We start from the raw sequence: 1,552 nt of genomic DNA, 5'->3' as shown, positions 1-1,552 counted from the left end.
GGCAAACTGGCAGTAGTGGGGCTTGAACCAGCAACCTTCTGATTACTAGTCCAGTACCTTAACCAGTAGGTGTGTGTGTGTGTGTGTGTGTGTGTGTGTGTGCGTGCGCACTGCATCTTTAAGCGGCTCGTGCTCTCGGTGCTCCTCCTCTTCCTCCTCCATCATCTCCTCCTCCTCCTTCTCCTGCTGCTCATTCCAGCCTGTCAGAGTTCGGAGCTCCAAACATGAAGAGCAGAGGAGCAGCAGCACCGCCATTATTCCCCCCCAAACACACGGGACAGATCCGCGGCGGACACGGAGCCCTCGGCTCAGGTGGGATGTGTGAGGGCGCGCGGGATTGACGCGGTTCTGCTCGGGTTGGTTCTCGTGTGTGTGTGTGTGTGTGTGTGTGTGTGTGTGTGTGTGTTAAGTTTGTGTAGAAGTGAACGGGTGTGTGTGTGTGTGTGTGTGTGTGCTCCTGAGCGACTCGCTACTTTGTTTCCGTTCACCTCTTGATGCGGGATCGGCGGCAGACTTTGATCTTTTCCGTCTGATTGATCTGATCTGTTTGATCTTCTTTGACTCGTGGAGATCCCGGGTTCCCCGCGCGCATGCTGATGTTCTACCCCCCCTGATCGAGCGCACCCCTGCCCCCCCTCCCCCGATGAGCCCTCAGCAGCAGGCCTGATGTGGGCTAAAAGTGCGGCATGGCTGCAGGACGAGCTCCGCTCCCGCCGCCAGGCTCTGCTGCTGCTGGACTGCCGCTCTCACGAGCTCTACGAGTCCTCGCACGTCGAGTCCGCCATTCACCTGTCCATCCCGGGCCTCATGCTGCGGCGCCTGCGCAAAGGGAACCTGCCCATCCGCTCGGTCATCCCCAACGACGTGGACAAGGAGCGCTTCAGCCGCCGCTGCGACACCGACACCGTGCTGCTGTACGACGAGAACGGGGACAGCCCCGCGCCGGCACCGGCCTCCGGACCGCCGGGACCTGGATCGGGGTCGGGCTCGGTTCTGGCGCTTTTGATGCAACGGCTGCGAGAGGATGGCTGCAGTGCTTATTACCTGGAAGGTAGGAGTGACATTAGGTACACTATACTCTAAAGTTTGTGCCCCCCCCCCACCCCCCCCCCCCCCATTCATGTGTAAATCACACGTGCTGGTGATTGTGTACCTGTACAGAAGTAAACACGTGCTGCACGTTTACACACACCTCACATTAAACAACAGAAATATAGATCAGAAACGTCCGAAGATTATTTTTTTATTATTTAATATTTCCATAAAATAATGGACAACTTTTAGTGTCAGAATCTGTGTATGTTTGACCATAATATCACAAAATGGTTCTGGTATCACAAAAACAGCTTTTCAAAATACAGAGGAGTGAAAAGAGTTCTTACCAAAATATTGCTGATATTTTATGTTTACAGCTAAAGAGACACAAATACTGCGCTTTTATATTCTAGCTAATATATAAATATATTGCTTTTATTGTTTTATGCTTTCGAAAGAAGAAAATGCAGCACTTTTACTGTGTGAAATGTGATAATCGTTTTATAACCTCAAATAC

General features: G+C 52.2%; 1 protein-coding gene across 7 annotated transcripts in view; it reads left to right on the top strand.

The window, feature by feature from the left end:
• The first annotated feature begins 219 nt into the window (after positions 1 to 219).
• dusp7 (dual specificity phosphatase 7) overlaps positions 220 to 1,552 on the top strand; it is a 14,223-nt gene continuing 12,890 nt past the window's right edge. For all 7 annotated transcript variants that reach the window (XR_010007499.1, XR_010007496.1, XR_010007494.1 and 4 more), the window contains exon 1: positions 220 to 1,051. Coding sequence is in view for 1 of the 7 variants with exons in the window: in XM_062986892.1 (XP_062842962.1) it covers positions 667 to 1,051 (385 nt within the window). In the remaining 6 variants the exon portion in view is untranslated. The remainder of the gene's footprint in view (positions 1,052 to 1,552) is intronic.

The sequence above is a fragment of the Trichomycterus rosablanca genome, chromosome 24 (assembly GCF_030014385.1).
Source record: "Trichomycterus rosablanca isolate fTriRos1 chromosome 24, fTriRos1.hap1, whole genome shotgun sequence".
NCBI classification, from domain to species: Eukaryota; Metazoa; Chordata; class Actinopteri; order Siluriformes; family Trichomycteridae; genus Trichomycterus; species Trichomycterus rosablanca.
The sequence above is the reverse complement of the archived record's forward strand: the minus strand, read 5'-3'. Positions and strand labels throughout refer to the sequence as shown.